The sequence below is a fragment of the Microcebus murinus genome, chromosome 25, assembly GCF_040939455.1.
Source record: "Microcebus murinus isolate Inina chromosome 25, M.murinus_Inina_mat1.0, whole genome shotgun sequence".
Lineage (NCBI taxonomy): Eukaryota > Metazoa > Chordata > Mammalia > Primates > Cheirogaleidae > Microcebus > Microcebus murinus.
In genome coordinates this window covers 22,085,804-22,101,603 of record NC_134128.1, presented here as the reverse complement: position 1 = coordinate 22,101,603, position 15,800 = coordinate 22,085,804, and the positions used below count along the sequence as shown (strand labels likewise).

The following is a 15,800-nucleotide window of genomic DNA, read 5'->3' as shown; positions in this document are numbered from 1 at the left end:
TGCCTACTACCGTCCCAGCAGACATGCTTAGAATCCGTCACTGAATAAAACATCTTCTTTCCAAGTTGTGTTGGTAAGTCAGTTTTCCTTGAAATTCCAAAGTCTGTTTTGGGCTCATATTCCTTGCGTGGTTGGAGGACAAAGTGCTTCAGCCTGAATCCACGACGCGACCTCCTTAGAAACGCAGGCTGCATCTGGGGGGAGAGCCCAGTGGCGGCAGAGGACGGCAAAGCTCTCTCCTCCCCTCCCGACTCGCAAGTCTGCGGCCTACGAGTGACGCTTAACAGGAAATGGTAAGTGTCAACATGGTTACTTACTTACTGCTCTTGTAGAAATAAAACCACCTTTCTACTAAAGCATCAAGTAATCCTGGAATAACTACAACGACTGAAAATGGGAAGGCCAGAGGTGGCAAGGTGAGGACACACAGCAATGTTTGAACAAGGAAAAAGAGCAGGCCAGATGTGGAGGCTCACGCCTCTAATCCCAGCACTCTGGAGGCTGAGGCAGGAGGATCACTTGAAGCCAGCAGTTCGAGACCAGCTTGAGCAACATAGAGAGACCCCCATCTCTACAAAATTTTTTAAAAGATTAGCCGGGCATGGTGGCACCTGTAGTCCCAGCTACTCAGGAGGCTGAGGCAGGAGGATCGCTTGAGTTCAAGAGTTCAAGGCTGCAGTGAGCCATGATCGTGCCACTGCACTCCAGCCTGGGCAACAGAGTGAGACCCTGTCTCTAAAAAATACATGAATTAAAAAAAGTTTTCTTAGAAAGAGTAAATACAAGTTCCCTGAGCAGAAAGTTCCAGAGCGAGGCGGTGATTTTGAGAGACATGGTTATTAACAACCTAGAGACAGAGGCTTAGCACACGGCAAAAAACAAAGCAAACCAAAATTTCACAACAAAATAACTCACACAAACCCTAAAAATCATAATTAATAACCTTCAACAAATAGACACAGACGACACCACAGAATTTATCTTTACTTTATTAACAATGTGGCTTACAATTTTTTTTCAAGTAAAAAGGGTTTCTTTTTTCATTTAGAATAAAAATTAAAATATAACTCTGATATAGATTTTCATTTATTTACATGAAAACATATATACAGAATACAATCTTACAGCAAACTAACAGCATGCCCTCTGTCCTGCAAATTTCCAAAGTAAAGACACCAATTTTTCCCTTTTATGCACCAAAACATACACAAGGTAGGAACCCAATTCCAATACAAACTATTCAAACTGGAATGCAAACCAGTCAAAGGGCTTCCGACATTCACGACGAGGGGGAGTTTATGCTTCTAGATATCATGCTGGCTCCCATTCTGAGCAAGCGAGATGATCATTTTTCCGTCATTTAAAAAAAAAATTGCCTTGGATTTTCCATCTTAAGGTGATTTTTAGTAGACGATCATACTAGAACTTTCCTTTTTCTTCAATGTATCTCTTCAGCCCCCCAGAGCACTGCCCTGCCCTCTGTTAGGTGGCGTGACCTATTCGCTCACCGGGACTAGATCCTTGTCATTTAACAAAACCACTAAGGTGCAAAGACTTCAGCACAGGAAACTGTTTGAGCTATTACTTATCATCTGAATTTAGAGAAGCTCTGAACCAAAATCCAAGGCAGCACTATACGTCAGCAATTACAATTTTTAAGTAAATTAAACTGGGTCAAAAATAGTACAATTCCATTTTTATCATCTCAGGTTTTGTGTATCTGTAGACCACTCAGTGATAAAAAGCTATGAGACTCAATCGGCTTAAAAATTCAACTAAGTTAAAGGGAGTTAAACATTTTCAGAAAACTTCTGGACAGAAACGAGTAAGAGAATCATCAGATTGTAATAGCTGCCAACGTCACTTTCCCTTGCTACTTAATTATTGCACCAAAGAGACATGGCAGCGTGGATGTCTCTCCAACGATTTCTTTCTTTAAAACTAAATATATCTCCATTTACTGTTTTTCCTTTCAAATGATTGCACGCTTGATCACAGCTTTCTACAGAAAATAGAGTCGGTGACGTCTAGTTTCACCATCTCAACCCCCAAGCAGCATGGATGTTCAAACCACAACCCAGATTTTTCACGCGGCTGTTTTGTGTTTTAGTTCTATGTACAGAAATAAATATGGATGGGTGTTCTACAAAATTAAAGGCCCTAGTGCTTCTAAAACTAAGGGTGAACAGCTCTTAGGAAGGAGCATTTGGCATAAGATAGAGAAGGCAAATCCCAGAACCTAATACGACACTCAAAATTCTATGAGCTAAACTAGGGAAATGAGGCCAATCTTTAAAAGGCTGATCAAAATAGACCCTCCAGAGAGTATAATAAGGGTCAGAGGTGGCAGTGTTCAACGTTTGGATCATTTTAATTTACTGAGGAAAAAAAATTAAAACGAAGACAGGAATCAATCGTTCAAATATGATCAGATAAGGCAGAGGGACCTAGTAGGTGTGCAGCTCAAATACTGCGAGTGTGACTCAAACCTTGATCACATGAATCCAATTTGAAAGGTGATGGAGGAGTTCTCCATGCTAGGGAGCTCTGTGTTTTGTGTTTGAAAAGCAAAGAAGTCCTGCAGTGTTGGTAATACCCTGTTCTTTTTAGGTGGTTATGTTTATATTTTTGCAGGCCGGATATTTTCACAACACGGTACAAATGCAGTTGAGGAGCTGGGGGCTGAAAGAAGCTCCCTTGGTTTTGGGGCGGGTTGAGTGATGCAGGCTCTCGTTATTAAAGCTGAGGTGGCCGTTTCCGCTGCTCCAGGCACACACACACGGCGGAGAGCGCAGGGTGCCTGCTGGGCCGGTCCCGGGAGGTAAAGCGAGGCACCAAGTGCACAGGCCCAGAGGCACCGAGGAGGGGGCTTTGGCCCCAAGGACGATCCAAGAGAGACACGGAAGAAACGGTGCCATCCGGGGATGGGGTGGGGGCCATCGCTTCTTGGCGTTTAGACCGAGACATTTTTGGCTTACAGGCTGCGGTGGAACGGGGGTGACAGGTGTCAAATCCAGTTTTCCTGCCACAAGCAACGAGGACACAACACGGCAAAACATTCCTGGAAAACTGGCCCTAGCTGGTGAGAGGTGCACCCTGCAGAGAAGTGAAAACCGCGTGGCGACTCCGCAGCAGAACAGCCGTGCCGACAGGAGGCGGCACACGCGCTCCGCAGGGAGTCCCCAGGGAGCCTCGGATACGGGGGACGGATGCCATGGGGGCAAAGCGCCTCCTCGCTCCTGAAACGGCTCTCGGCTCTCCCCAAGGGCCGGAGAGATGGCACGTGGGGGACCTCTGTGATGACGTCCCCCGGCTGGGCCCTCTCCTGCCCCAGCCACAGCCTTCTCCTCCTCGCCGGGCGCACACAGCCGGTGCTGGTGGAGCGACTACGGCCAGGCGGACGGGAGCTGAGTCGAGACTGCAGGGCTGAGGGGCAGAGACAGTCTTTCCCAGCAAAGGTGACCGCTCGCCACTCGCTGGCCGGGCTCCAGGGACACCCCCCACCCCCGTCCCCTGCCAGACACTCTCCTCACTCTGATGTGGCACCTCCTCCTCCTTGCCGCTCCTAGAAAGGGCAAGAGAAGTGACATTCCTGCTGAAAGGACACGCTATGCTGTGGCCGTCACCTTCCCTCGTCCCTGTCTCGGATGCCACAGAAACAGCTCAGCTTGAAAAGGCCATGGTGGAGGCGCCCGTGCGGGGGGGGGGGACGCCAAAGTCCGTGAAAAGGACACCCTTTCCGCCCGCGTGACAGCGCTCTCACTCCACGGGGCTGAGCGTCTAAGGCCGACAGCGTGTGGCGGAGAAGGCAGGCGTGTGAGACCGAGGAGGGGCCCCACGTTGAGCTCAGGGGGGAGGCCGCCCGCCAATCCCAGGGACGCTTCTGTGCGGGACACGCTCCGCCCGTGTGCGGTCCCCCGGCGGACCCGTTCCCCCTAAACTTTAACACTTGGCTGCAGAAACCAGCCACGGGGGACACAAAAAGGCCTCAAGCACAGAACGTTAGCTTTCTGTTTCTCACTGGTCACTGTTACGGAACGTTAAGAAAAGTCAGCGTTGGCAAAGTTTGCAAGATCCGACAGGCAGTCACGCCTTGAAATGTCGCAGAACACGCAAGCAGCCAATGAGCCCACCCCAGGACCTTCCGGGAACGGTCGAGACGAGACTCCGGGAAGAGAGAGGAGCTCAAGGTCATTACCGCAGAAAAGCGACAGGAGGGCGTGAAGCCTCTGCTCCCAGCGTCCACCTCGGAGCCACGGGAAGGGCTGGTCTCCCTGCACACGTTTAAGAGGTATTTAGGCAACCAGCACGTCATAAACCACAGTCAGCCTGGGGTGAGTGGACATACTGAACTGCTGACGGGAACACGCGGGTGACGTCTGGCCCGCGAGGCAGCTCGGGCTCCTCTGCACGTGACTTAGCAGATTTTGACGAAGCTGCTCAAGAAATTTTATAACCACCACCCAAGCCGGAGTGAGCTGCAGGACTTGCAGGGTTAAAGCTGTTGCTCTTTCTTTTTCTCGTCTTGGCCAATCTGAGTCTTCCTTCCCTTCCAGGGTGGGCGGACGGACGCGGGCGGCGGGGAGACGGCGTACTCATGGCGGCACCCCTGGGCGTGCGGACTGGCGTCTCACAGGACCCGGGGCCCAGAGTGACGAGGAGTCTTCCAGGGTCACAGCGCTAGTCGTTGTATGAGCAAAGCCAGCACGAGAAGCAGCTGACGCCAGATCCAGTCTCACCGTGACGCCTCCTGCATACGCGGCGAGCCACGTGGGCTGACGGCTGCTCAGAGGGGCTCTCGCAGTGTCTGCTGCGAGCATCCTGCGGCCGGTTCACCAAACACTCCCCCCAAATCTCCTCCCGGCCCTGCTCTGCAAAATGAAGCTTCTCCTTCACTACATGACTCAGCGCTTTCCTAAAGGAGTCACTCCCTGATCTGACTACGATTAAATCAGAACACTGGAGACGACAGCCGAGGTTCCACAGAAGACTGCGCGTGGGGCGTCCCTGCACAAGGCTTCAGTCGCTCCAGAAAAACTGTCCCAGTGCAGGGAGACGCCGCGTCCCTCGCTCCCCACGCTTCCTAGAAGGCCCCTCCGACGAGGGGGTGGAGCCTTAGCAACAACTTTTGATAGCGACAGCCCGAAACATCACCTGCAGCTGTGCTGGGGCAAGGAGGTGCCACCAAGATCAAACTGCGGTGACGGTGACGGCGTGTGCCACTCAGCCAGAGGCAGGCGCGGGGTAGGAAAGCGCGTCTCTGAGGGTGCCTGAGAGTGACGGCAGTGCACGCGGCCGGCGAGGGGTCAGGTGTCCTCCCCCGCCACGCTCCCGTGTTCAGGGAATGGAGGTCTCTGTTTAGGAAATGTCGTTCAGTGGGCGCCGCCTGGTTTGGGGTGGGGGAGAGGCGGAGTGTGGACGCGCAGAGCAGTTCCTGCACATCCTGCCGGGGCCCACGCAGAACTTTCACTCGCTCTCCCCGGAGCCTCGGCTGAAAACACGGGGCTCTCGGACAGGTGGGTGCGGGAAGGAGGCCCCAGGCTTCTCAGGCTTCAGGCTTTTTGGTGATACTTCGTGTAGGTACCAACCATTCCACATTATCCCAGAGAGTCCTGGAAACCGGCACAAACTCTTGTGTCACGGCGACAACGGGCCCTCCCGGGAGGTCAGTTGGCGTACTGGGTGTAGAAAGCCACTTTGACTCTCTCGATCTGGTGGCACAGCTTGATGGCCGGCCCCAGCTTCAGCTCCATGCACTCCTGCACCGTGGGCAGCGTGAGCAGCAGCAGGGCCTGGCCGTCGATGTCCTGTGGAAAGGGGAGAGAAAGCCAGGTCAACTGAAAAATGTTTTTATAGTTAAAACTGGGCATTTAAGCCCCCAAACAAAAGAAAATAAAAACAAAATGTTAGGTTATATAAAATGCCACCTCCCGTATCTAACGTTTGCCTGTCACGCGGCACATAACAGGCACTCAGTGGCACGTACTGAACGAACGCAGGAGCCAACAGACACGTTAGTGTGTTAAGACCTGTGTCGTGGGCGTTTGTCACGTATGTGGACACAACGCTTTTCTCACGGCGCCGCGCCGGTGATCACCAGACTGGAGAAACGCTGAGTGCGGCGAGGCTTCACGCAGAACCCCAACCTACCCATCTGTTCTTGTTTTCGAGATGGAGATGCCAACATCTCAGCAACAATCCCAAATCACCTAAGCCCTCGCATTTCTTAGCATTCACTTCCTTCCTGTTTGGGATAAGCCCATCGTCCAGGTTCTTGAGATGTGATGGGGCTTCTCCCTGCTTGCTTTTCTCAGGGCCCCAGGGAGGAAGAGCAGGCAACGCCAGAGGCCGGGAGGGGCCCCCGTGGCCCCTCTCGTTCCGGCAGCACCAACTCAGTGGAAGCCACGGAGGCCTCTAGCCTCGGTCACATGAACCATATCTTCTCCTGGACTGCTCTGCACACAGGGGGAGGGACCTCTAAATGACTAAGAACTACCTTACTCGGGGGATGCCGAGAACTATATTAACTTGCTCTTTCCCACTCGTTACTGCATTGACTTGTCAACTATATTAATTTGCTCTTTTCGACTTATTACTGCATTGACTTCCCTGGGTGTATGGGAAACCAGAGACCTTTTATTTCCCCCCTGATTTAATGCTCGAATTATTTTCTTTCTAGATGATTGGCTGATACAATCTAAAAAGAGCCTGGATAAACATATCTTTAATTTATTATATGGAAAACAGTGTATTTTTAAACTCAGGGTCTTCAGAGTCAGAAATTTATGCTGTGGGACAAGGCGAGACATTTCAACAACCCGAGCACAGATCGGAGCAAGAGCCACAGGTCTGAACTTGAACTCTGCATGTAAGGTCAGGGACGCAACGTGGTATGTGCGTAGACACCAACAACTGGTCTTCATATTAATTTAAGAGAAAACATAAATAAAAACCCTCTCTTCTTTCTTAGGATACATCATCAATCACACATCTTACATTTCAGGTGATTATGGCCATTTCATCTGAGATTATAAACTCTTTTAAGGCAGGGGTTATTTTGATCGTTTTTGCATTTGTCCATCATAGTGTCATAGGTTTTAAAATAGTTTTAAGAAGAAAGAAGTGAAGAAGGTAAGAAAACAGTGATGAAAGCACCACGATGGACAGACGGCTTCTTCCACTCTGGGGAAGTCCAGCAGAGACACTTTTCCCTACCTATCTCCTTAGGTGTAACTAATACTAATACCCCTGGGAACTGCATGTTCAACAGAAGACTCTGGAAGGCGGAGAGAAGAGGGCAGACCGGCGAGGGGCCTGGGGTCCCCAGTTAATGACACAGTGCTGCATTCTCTGGTTGTTTTTGTTGTTGTTTGTGTACCTTATATATCTCCAAGACTCAGAGCTGAAGAAGGTGGCCATGCAGGATTACCAAAAGGTACCAGCTAAGAGGCCCGCAAAAAGCCTGCTCTCTCTGGCCAAAGGACCCAAAAGGGGTGGCCCAGCGAGACAAAAACTTCCAGACACCAGCGGCTCTTCTGCAGCCGAACATCCCGGGCAAAACTGGCCCAGCTGAGGCCAGTGAGTAGCCCTGACTTCCAGCCTGGCCAGGCTGCATCCCTGCACCTCAATCCCCTAAAAGGTGGCATCTGGCAAGGCCGAATAGGGACCTGGGGCTTTCATTCACACCTGACAGCAAAGAGACCCCCGTTGTGGGGTCAGTGGAGGCTGTGGGTGGGGCCTGGACTTGCACCCCTCCCCTGCCGAGGGACCAGTGAGGAGCAGGACAGAGGCAGGGCCTCCTGGAAGCAGGGTCACCCACACCTGCCCAGCAACACCAAGGAGTCCCCACGCAGGTGACAACTGCAGCCCAGTAGGTCCCCGACCTCAGCCCCCATCTGGCAGTCACGAGTACGGCCAGCTAGGACTGGGGGCTCCTTTGACACCCAGAGTCCCACAACGCAAAACCATGAACACACATCGAGCCACCGCACCTGCTCCTGAAATATCTTGGCCAAGGGGGCGCAGTCCGTCAGCTTGATGAACCGCACCACGTCTGTGACAGTCCACTCTAAGGGGTTGCTCTCCAGGACCAGCCTCTCCTCCTCTTCCTGTTTCGTTTCCTGCAGGGGGAGGGAGGCGGGCAGGACATCAGCCATTGCGCCCACAGCCAGACCCTCCCCACACCCTCCTGGCTGGGGAGCCAGCGGCTGCCTCCTCTGGGCGGGGAGTTGGTCTCTAGGGAGTTTCCCCGCATCTCATCCGGGGATGACTCCTGGCAATGACTCGTGTGCTCTCAGAGGCTAAGAAAACGGGCACAGTGACAGTCACTCTCGAACCCTAGTTCAGGAAATCCCAGGCTTGCTTATTAACGAAGCATCTCCCACAAGAGACGAGAGCTGCTAAGTGCACAGGGGGCCGCTTCTCCTGCTTGTGTGACGATGGTGACTGTCCCCTTTTCAACTAAGGGCTCAGGGGAGACCTGACGTCCTGATTTAATGCTTTATAACCCCACAGCGGTGTCCTCTAAAGGAGAAGAGGGAAGCCAAATACAAGGTGGTCACGGGAGATGCGGAGATGGAGTTTTGGAAACCCAGGGGTGGAAGGGACCTGGTGGGGTCCCCACCCCTGACAAGGACCCCGCTGGTGTTGAAGCCGCCCAGAAAAGGCCACCCCCTCGGACCTCCACTGTCATGCTGAACGAGCCCTCTGCCCAGCGGTGAAATCGCCGCCAGCCTTTGTCCCCAAGTCGGGAATTTGGCCAGAGTGGCTGCTGCTGTTCTGGATATTAAACAGGTTTCCCCAAACCGGTTTCCCCTGACCGCAGCGCGTTCTCTGCTTAGCAATGGGTGGGAAGGCCCGTCCCGGGGCCGTACCTCTGCGCCCTCGGGCTTAGCGGGCGCGCCCTTCTCCCCCTCCTCGGCAGGCGCGGCGGCGGGCGCCCTGCGGCCCCTGCGTGTCCTCTCCGCGGGCGGCTGGCGCGCGGGCTCCGAGCCGCTCCGCAGAGTGACGGCCCTGCGCGGCCGGGCCGAGGGCACCTCCGCGGACGAGGTGTCCGTCTGGTCATCGCGGAGCTCGGAGCCGGTCTCCTCGCTCGCGGTGTCATCGTCCACGGCGTCTGCGTCGTCCTCTTCGCTTTCCTGCGAGGGAGAGAAGGGGACTGAAGGCGGGGGTGGGGAGGGTCCCCAGCGTGGACGCAGCAGGGTGGCCCCAACAGCACCACGGCCGGGCTCGGACCCTCGCAGACCGCTGTGCTTATGCAAGGTCTGCGCCGGGAGGTCGCCAGAGACGGACCTTATTACTGTCCCAGCGTCGGCCCTTTCAGCCAAAATAACACATTAAATGTGTCCTCAGCCAACAAGGAGCAGGGCGCGTCGCGCTCCGCGTTTCCGACCGTCTGCAGCAAACCCCAGCTGCCGCCTTGGCTGCACGGCGGTGGCAGGGCCGGCAGGGCCGGCAGGGGCGGCAGGGGCGGCAGGGCCGGCAGGGCCGGCAGGGGCGGCAGGGGCGGCAGGGCCGGCAGGGCCGGCAGGGGCGGCAGGGCCGGCAGGGGCGGCAGGGGCGGCAGGGGCGGCAGGGCCGGCAGGGGCGGCAGGGGCGGCAGGGGCGGCAGGGGCGGCAGGGCCGGCAGGGGCGGCAGGGGCGGCAGGGGCGGCAGGGCCGGCAGGGGCGGCAGGGGCGGCAGGGCCGGCAGGGCCGGCAGGGGCGGCAGGGGCGGCAGGGCCGGCAGGGGCGGCAGGGGCGGCAGGGCCGGCAGGGGCGGCAGGGCCGGCAGGGGCGGCAGGGCCGGCAGGGGCGGCAGGGCCGGCAGGGGCGGCAGGGGCGGCAGGGGCGGCAGGGCCGGCAGGGGCGGCAGGGCCGGCAGGGGCGGCAGGGGCGGCAGGGCCGGCAGGGGCGGCAGGGCCGGCAGGGGCGGCAGGGGCGGCAGGGGCGGCAGGGGCGGCAGGGGCGGCAGGGCCGGCAGGGCCGGCAGGGGCGGCAGGGGCGGCAGGGGCGGCAGGGGCGGCAGGGGCGGCAGGGCCGGCAGGGGCGGCAGGGCCGGCAGGGGCGGCAGGGGCGGCAGGGGCGGCAGGGGCGGCAGGGGCGGCAGGGGCGGCAGGGCCGGCAGGGGCGGCAGGGCCGGCAGGGGCGGCAGGGGCGGCAGGGGCGGCAGGGGCGGCAGGGGCGGCAGGGGCGGCAGGGGCGGCAGGGCCGGCAGGGGTGCCAGGGGTGGCAGGGCCGGCAGGGGTGCCAGGGGTGGCAGGGCCGGCAGGGGTGGCAGGGGTGGCAGGGCCGGCAGGGGCGGCAGGGGCGGCAGGGCCGGCAGGGGTGGCAGGGCCGGCAGGGGCGGCAGGGGCGGCAGGGGCGGCAGGGGCGGCAGGGCCGGCAGGGGCGGCAGGGCCGGCAGGGGCGGCAGGGCCTGCAGGGCCGGCAGGGGCGGCAGGGGCGGCAGGGGCGGCAGGGCCGGCAGGGCCGGCAGGGGCGGCAGGGGCGGCAGGGGCGGCAGGGGCGGCAGGGCCGGCAGGGGTGCCAGGGGTGGCAGGGCCGGCAGGGGTGCCAGGGGTGGCAGGGCCGGCAGGGGTGGCAGGGGTGGCAGGGCCGGCAGGGGCGGCAGGGGCGGCAGGGCCGGCAGGGGTGGCAGGGCCGGCACGGCCACCCCGACCGCGGGAAGGTGGTTTAGGGGAGGACGGACGTACCTCGCCCGAGCCCGCGGCGAAGTCCACGGCGGAGGACCTCCGCTTCTTCTGCACGAAGATGGACTTCCGCCGCTTCCTGCGCCTGGCCGGCTTGGGGTGCCCGCCGTCGACGCTGCCTTCCCCGATGGGGGGCTTCGTGATCTTCCTCCTCTTTCCGTAATAGTAGGCTGCGGGGAGAGGGGCGGTCGGAAGCTCCGTGGGGCCGCACGCGCATGCGCGCACGCGCGCGGACAGAGAGGAGCGGGAGGGACGTCGGGGACAAACAGACGTCTGACGTTTCATTCGGGCCTGAGAGAACGGCTCCGCGGAGAGGAAACATTTCTCCGAGGCCGCACATTCAGAAGGCGTTACGGGCTGAATTACGTCCCTCTTCGTCCGGATGCGGAAGCCCTAACCGCGCAGTGTGACCGATCTGGAGGTGGCACCTCCTTTAAGGAGGCATCGAGGTTAAATGAAGCCGCAAACCCCAGTGCTGGACGAGGCCGTAATCCAAGAGGAGCGGTGCCTTTGTAACAAGAGGAAGAGACGCCACCCACCAAGGCTGGTCTAGCCAACTTCCGGGTCATCCCCGCCAACTTCCGGGTCATCCCCGCCAACTTCCGGGTCATCCCAGAAAACTTCCGGGTTACCGCCCTTTAGATTAGAGATGACCGAGGGGAGACGCAGGGAGCTCAAAACTGCCATATCGGAGAGAGTGTTCGGGCTCGAGGCACCGAGGCGGAGGTGTCTGGGGGTGGCCAAGGTCCCCGAGAGAGGGGCAGGCACAGGGCTTGGGAGATGCAGGAGCTGAGGGTGGGGCAGCGCTAAGAGCTCTAAGTCCTGCATCCCGCAAAGGCAGTCGGGAGCAAAGACAGTGACGGTGGCTTCTCAATCCTCCATCCTTCCTCCTCTGGAGGGGGCTCGGAGGAACGTGTCTGCGTAGGGGGACAGGTCACGACAGGGCTGTGGCCCCCGTGCAAAGGGCGCTGGAAGAGGCATCACCGCTTCTCAGTGTGAGGACAGAGGAAGTCACCGGGGTTACCAGTGTCATTGACAATCAGTTTAGTCATGCTCCTGACTTCCGGCCACCCAGCTTTCCATTCCATCAGCCCACGTCAGTATACACAGCACACACAATCTCATTTATACACATTCTCATTTACACACAATCTCATTTATACACATTCTCATTTCCTCTTCTCTGAAGTCTACTAAGGGTAATTCATCCTGCTTTTTAATCGTCCCACCCCGTCCTCATGCCAGACTAAAAACACATAGGAAGCTGCTACAGCAAATTAAAAAAAAACCAAAAACACACAACTCTTGCATAGCAATTCCAACAGAAAACTATTCAAAAGGTTCCAAAACAGAAAACGAAACGAAAACCAAATGCATGGGACCGCAGTTAGGCCTCTGGGCCCTCGCTGTTTTCTACCGTTCGTACTCACTGTATTTGGTCTTGGTATGGATGGAGCAGTTCTCTGGGCAGTTTTCAGACACCAGCACAGGACTGAACAAATTAGGACAGCATTCCAGCTTGGCACAGACCCGGCGGCAGAAATTGGCGACTTGGTCAGACGTCCGTACAATCTTGACTATAGCCCTGTATGTTTTGCCTCGGTACCTGGAAAACAGGAGGGCAATGCCAACGGTAGGACCAGGTTTTATACTATTCTGGCCCACCCAGTATAGAACGTTCCAAACACGGCCAAGTCACTTCACTTTCTAACGATGACACATATATTGGGAGTTGTTTCCATTTTATTTGTTGGTAAACTTTCCTGTGATCTCACAACTCCCAATGTGATTGTAACCGAGGACAGAGCCTTACAGAGGTAGGGTTAAACGAGGTCATGTGGGAGGCCCTGGTCCAACAGAACCGATGGCCTTGGAGGACGACATGAAGACACACGGGTGCACACGTACAGAGAAGCAGCCGAGTAAGGACATGGTAAGAACACGCAATCAGAAAGCCAAAAAGAGGCCTCAGGAGGTGCAGCCCTGGCACCTCCCTCCTGGACTTCCAGCCCCCAGAACTGTCAGGAAATAAAAGTCTGCTGCTCAAGCCTTCCAGCCTGCAGCTCTTTGATATGTGGCCTGGACTGACTGTACAACTCTCACAGCTCCAGGGGGACAGGCAGGGACAGCGACGGGCCCCAGGGCAGCATCCACCTCCCCCTTTCTCAGCTTAGACATTTTCCAACCATCCTCTGAGGGCATCCTTAAGCACTTTTCTCTGCTCTTGGGGAAAGACCATTCTAGACTAAAGGCATGGAAGTTTTTCCCCGAAAACTTTTTCAACGCACCAGTAAAGCAAGACCTAGAAATGCAAACATCTTTTATACTTATCCACAATGCACTGATTTTATGGTATCTGAATCCTAAAACTACCACTGACATTGCTAACAGAGATGGCTACTTTCCTGCCACAATACTTAAAATATTAATTAATATCATGTCTTCCCCATGGGAAGTTGTAACAACAGTAGGACATGCAGTATTGCTTTCCTTAAGCATAACTATTGGGTGAAAAATAAACATTAAGCCTCCTCCCCTGCTTCCCCACCACCCACCAACGTGACAAAGAACTGAGAGTGAGACCTGCTTCCGGAATCTGGATATTGGCATTTGCAACTCATCACTTTTGAGAAAAAAAAACCTTTCTCCCGTCTTGAGATGGGAGAAAGAAAACCCACATGCAATGAAGCCACCAACTTAAGACCAGCAACCAGAGCTCCTGGAAAGCAGATTGGATGGGTTCTTGTTTTAAAAAGAGGTACTTAAAGCCTTTATCCAAATATTTCTGGTAATGCGATGTATATAATGCCTTGCTGAAAACACGAGCGCTTGAAGATAAGTTTCAATCATCTTTCAACACATTTTAAAAGCCATCCAGGGTAGCAAATCACGATGAACTTTTCAGTTGGCAAAGATTATGGGTCTTTATTTAGTTCACATCTCACCAAGCTATTGAAACGTGAAACTTCAACTTGTTCTTTTTTTATGTCTTTCTAAAAACTGGGAAAAAGTATCAACAGCAAAAAACTTAAATTCTAACTTGGAAAAAAAATGTACTTTATATATTTATTCACTGCTCTTTCATGCTCCAATCCCTCCATATTCCTTCACTCCTCAGTTTCTCCAATGTGCAAAGCTCCACTCACCTCATACATTTTCAGGAGAGCAAACTGTACACATCTGAGCGAGGTAAACAAAAACTAACAAATGAACAACAACAACAACAACAAACAAAAACACCTTTTTGGGTGAAAAGTCTCTCAGTTTGAGAATCCTTTTTCACATAAATCACATTATAGTCAAATGTTGCATCTACTGTTGATAAAACACAGGCTTAAGTAAAAGGCCAAAAAAAGGTCAAATAAATAGAAACACATATAAAGTTAGCCACTGCATATGAAAAAGAAGAAACCAAAATATTTCCACAGAGTTGAGCACCAACTCACCTAAAAGTAAAAATTTAACTTTATCTTCTTATATCTGCCAAGTGACAACAAAGTTTAAGTCATGTGAAATTATAGCAAGATATTGCCTCTTTAAATATTCTGAATAACTCTAAATAAGGACTGGAAAAGTACTAAGGCTCTACCTTGTTTATACAAATATTATCACAAAAGCCATTCAAAGAAGAGTTAACAGCCTTTTTTTCCTCTCAAGAGTCTATAACATGTTGAAAAACATATTTAAATGTCTGTAGAGGCACAGAGTTGGAGTTTGTTTCTTTTTTTAATCCCCCTAAGGTATAGCCTAAATTCCCTCTCCTGAAATTCAAAATGATGTAGGTCAATGTAGCGTACTCACTGGAAAGAAAGACATTTTCTCTTCCAGAACAGCTGATATGAACATTAGAATCCATCTTCTCTTTGGCACTACCTACCACTAGCGTATCTTTGCTTTTCAATCCACACTGAGGACTAATAATAGACTCCTCACACGTTGTTCATATATTGCAATCATTTCTTCAGTACTACGAAAGGTATGGTTGTTGCATAATTAGGAAACAAAAATCACTGCGGGACAACTGTAGATGATAGTGTACGTTTTCATTATATTTACAGGTCAAAATCTTTTCAAAGACACCTTCATCCTCTCGGGTAAATAGGTCTTTACTCTTCAGAGGAGGAAAAACCCATCAGAAACCCTAGCTGCTCAGGGACAGTGATCACATTGCCCCCACCGACAGGTTCCCACCCTCTCTCTTCCTGCAAACACTCTTGATAAGTTTGTGATTCGGCTCCCATAAGCAACCGAGAGAACTGAATGCCTTAAATGCAGGTCTCTCCTCTTGTAAGTTAATTTATTCGCGGCAGAAAACATATCTGCCTTCCAGCTGAATGGGAAGACGCTAGCTCTCTCTCTCTCTCTCATTTGCACCAAAAAAAAATAAAAAAAAAAATAGCAAAGTTGTCAAGATCTAAAAAGTTGTCGTTTGACATCAGAAGGAAAGCAGTGACTCAACGTACAGTGGTATTGCAGGAAAGCGCGGGCCGCCCGCGAGCCTGTCATCATTAGCAGCTGCTCTGAGACGGCGCTGTGATCCGGCACAGCTGAAAGCCAGTTCAGACAGAGGCCTTCTCATTATGAGTTGCTGTGTTAGATTTTCCTATGGAACGTACTGTCATATTTGATATAATAGGTGATACGTCGCCTTTGCAACACGGCAGGGCTGGATTTCATCGTGTCTGTTTTGATTGTATCAGGCTGGATTTAATAAGAGCTCTGATCGACTCGGTAATATGAAAATGAGTGCAAACACTTGCAAAATGAACTCTCCTGTCATTTCAGTATCTGGAGCAAGCTTCCGGCTCATCTAGGAATCGGGGAGAGTTTAATGGAATTTAAGATTCTTGTATTTTCGTTTCCACGTTCATTAGCTGCATTTGGACTGCATCGAATTTTGCAGGAAAATTGGGGTTCTTTTCACATTTGCTATTTTTTAAAAAAAATCTGTACATATTTACAGGGTATGGTGTAATTTTTGTTACATGCATAGGATTACGCAGTGGTGAAGTCAAGGCTTTTGGGGTATCCATCACCCAAATAATGTAGATTGTACCCATTAAATAATTTCTTATCACCTACCACCTACCCACCTCCAAGAAAAGTTTTAATGTAAGAAGTAAGGATTTC

At 53.5% G+C, this 15,800-nt stretch overlaps 1 protein-coding gene across 2 annotated transcripts in view; it reads right to left on the bottom strand.

Annotated features, from left to right (window-relative positions):
* Positions 1 to 971: 971 nt before the first annotated feature.
* The window catches only part of SFMBT2 (Scm like with four mbt domains 2), a 168,461-nt gene continuing 153,632 nt past the window's right edge, over positions 972 to 15,800 (bottom strand). For both annotated transcript variants that reach the window (XM_012741235.3, XM_075997642.1), the window contains 5 exons: positions 12,101 to 12,276; positions 10,674 to 10,840; positions 8,874 to 9,137; positions 7,992 to 8,120; positions 972 to 5,807 (listed from right to left, as the gene is read on the bottom strand). In XM_012741235.3, the coding sequence (XP_012596689.1) occupies positions 5,667 to 5,807; positions 7,992 to 8,120; positions 8,874 to 9,137; positions 10,674 to 10,840; positions 12,101 to 12,276 (877 nt within the window). In that variant the 3' untranslated portion in view covers positions 972 to 5,666. The remainder of the gene's footprint in view (positions 5,808 to 7,991; positions 8,121 to 8,873; positions 9,138 to 10,673; positions 10,841 to 12,100; positions 12,277 to 15,800) is intronic.